Source organism: Frankliniella occidentalis, unplaced genomic scaffold (genome assembly GCF_000697945.3).
Source record: "Frankliniella occidentalis isolate FOCC.00 unplaced genomic scaffold, Focc_3.1 Scaffold1621, whole genome shotgun sequence".
Taxonomy (NCBI): domain Eukaryota; kingdom Metazoa; phylum Arthropoda; class Insecta; order Thysanoptera; family Thripidae; genus Frankliniella; species Frankliniella occidentalis.
The window spans coordinates 2,306-4,282 of record NW_026268721.1 but is presented as its reverse complement, the minus strand read 5'-3'; the positions used below and the strand labels follow the sequence as shown (position 1 = coordinate 4,282).

General features: G+C 54.1%; 1 protein-coding gene across 1 annotated transcript; it reads right to left on the bottom strand.

Moving 5' to 3' along the window:
* Window positions 1–6: 6 nt before the first annotated feature.
* Window positions 7–1,770, bottom strand: LOC113206590 (histidine-rich glycoprotein-like; the record flags this gene model as incomplete). Its single annotated transcript, XM_026422739.2, has 4 exons — window positions 7–672; window positions 741–1,164; window positions 1,317–1,533; window positions 1,628–1,770. Coding segments are annotated over 4 exons (1,329 nt in total), but the record flags the coding sequence as incomplete, so codon positions are not given.
* Window positions 1,771–1,977: the final 207 nt, after the last annotated feature.

The following is a 1,977-nucleotide window of genomic DNA, read 5'->3' as shown; positions in this document are numbered from 1 at the left end:
ACATTAACAATTAATATAAAGAGTTAACAATGAGTCAGCCGGAGTCATGTCACGGTTTATAATTTAAAGAGATCACGATTGATCAGCGTGTCTTCTCCACCTTCATACTAAGAAACACAATCTTCTCTTATCTCCAATCGAAATTGTGTTTTCTGCGGCTTGATGGCTGATAATCTGATGAATGCTCTTGGTGGTAATGACTTGATCTTGATGGAGGTGCCTCTTGACTTGGTTCCTTAACTTCATATTTCTGGCGCCGTGACCTATCTCCTGCTCTTTTGCCTTTTTGCCTCTTGCTGTGGTCTCGGGTGGAAGATGTGTGTGTATTATACTTATCGTATTGAAACCGGTTAAAGGATGCCATTTGATCTGTGGGTGAAGATGGATCCTGATATTTCTGGGATTCATCTGTTCGTTGTTCAGGATAAAGTGTGCTGTAGTTTTCCTGGTTTGGCTGGCCTTCGTACTTCTCCTCGTGGCTCTCACCTATTTCTTCTTCTTCATGTGGTTCTGAAGGGCTTGAAAAAGACTCATGCTGTCCATGTATAAAGCCTGGATGCTGATGGTTCTCTCTTGGGTGGCTGATAAAGTTGTGACCCGTCAAAGGCTGGAAGCCTCTATGTCCTGACTGCTCAGAGCTTTCAGAACTGCCAGACTCATGCAGTTCTCCATCTGAAAGACAAAGTTGAGTTAGTTCAAAATGTAAAATCAGAAATCAATGTCTGAAGATTCAAGCTTACCATTGGCTCCAACCACAAACTTGGAGTGGAAATGGGGGTTGTCCCCACTGTGACCATGATTGTGATCATGACCATGATGGTCATGATGACTGTGGTTGTGATCATGACCATGATGGTCACGATGATCGTGATGACCATGATGGCCGTGGTGTTTGTAGTGACCGCGCTGATCTCGGTGCGGGAACTCGTCGCGAACACTGTTCTGACGCTTCTTGTTCGGACGGTGGTGATGAACGTCACTGGGGGGACCGCCGTGGTAGTCTTCGTGGTGGTGGTCATCGTGGTGGTGGTGGTCATTATGGTGCACGGGCTGCGGCTCGCCGCCGTGGAGACCTAGTGCTTGAGGCGAGTCATGCGTCGCCTCGCCGTCGACCTGGTGGAAGTGGTGGCCGATGAACTCGGCGTCGTCCCCTCCCAGCTGTCCCTGAAACGTGAGAGCTCTGTGGAAGCCTGGCCGTCGAATGGGTTGCCTCCCGGCTGGGCGCACTGGGCTGGTTGTGAGCAGCGCCTGTGGCCATGTAAGTCGGCAACTTATCCGACACTCTGATAAGGGAAGAAACCAAGTACTGCGAATACCTCGGCCTCAGCACTGCCTCCTCCGTCGGCGTGCTGGCCGCCGTGCTCGATGCTACCGCCCCCGGCGCCGTCTTGTGCGAAACCCTCGCCGCCGGCCTGGGTCTGCTCTGCGTCGCCGTGGTGGTCCTTGTCCTTGTCCTTGTTGACGTACTTGTACACGGTGTGCGTGTGGTGGTGGTTCTTGATGTAGTACGGCACGTGGATGATGATCTTGCGCCTGTCGGGTCGTAGAACGTGGCTAAAGTGACAGCAGTGGCGGGGGTGGGGCGCTCATGCACTGCACTGCGCTGCAGAGCAGGTGCTGTACTTACTGGTGCTTCCCCGAGCCTGCGGGCGCGGGGGCTCCGCCGCCGACCCCCAGCAGCGCGGCCAGGGCGAGCAGGACTGCCAACTGCAACAAGACGCGCGCAGCACGCTTAGTTAGCGCGACACTCCGACGCGTCGCGGTCACACTCTACTTATGAAGTGATTATCGCCTTTTACGAGGCAGTGCGCATTTCGAAAGGTGAGGGAGGCAAATGCAGGCAAGGGGGAAGTTGTAAATTGGGTATCGGAACTCGGCTGGGGCGGGCCCCGTGGGGGGCGGGGACGAAGGGGCGTTAATCGTTCCGTGCCCGTCTCTTGTGTTCACAGCCAGGCCTCCGGAACCGGACCAGATCCA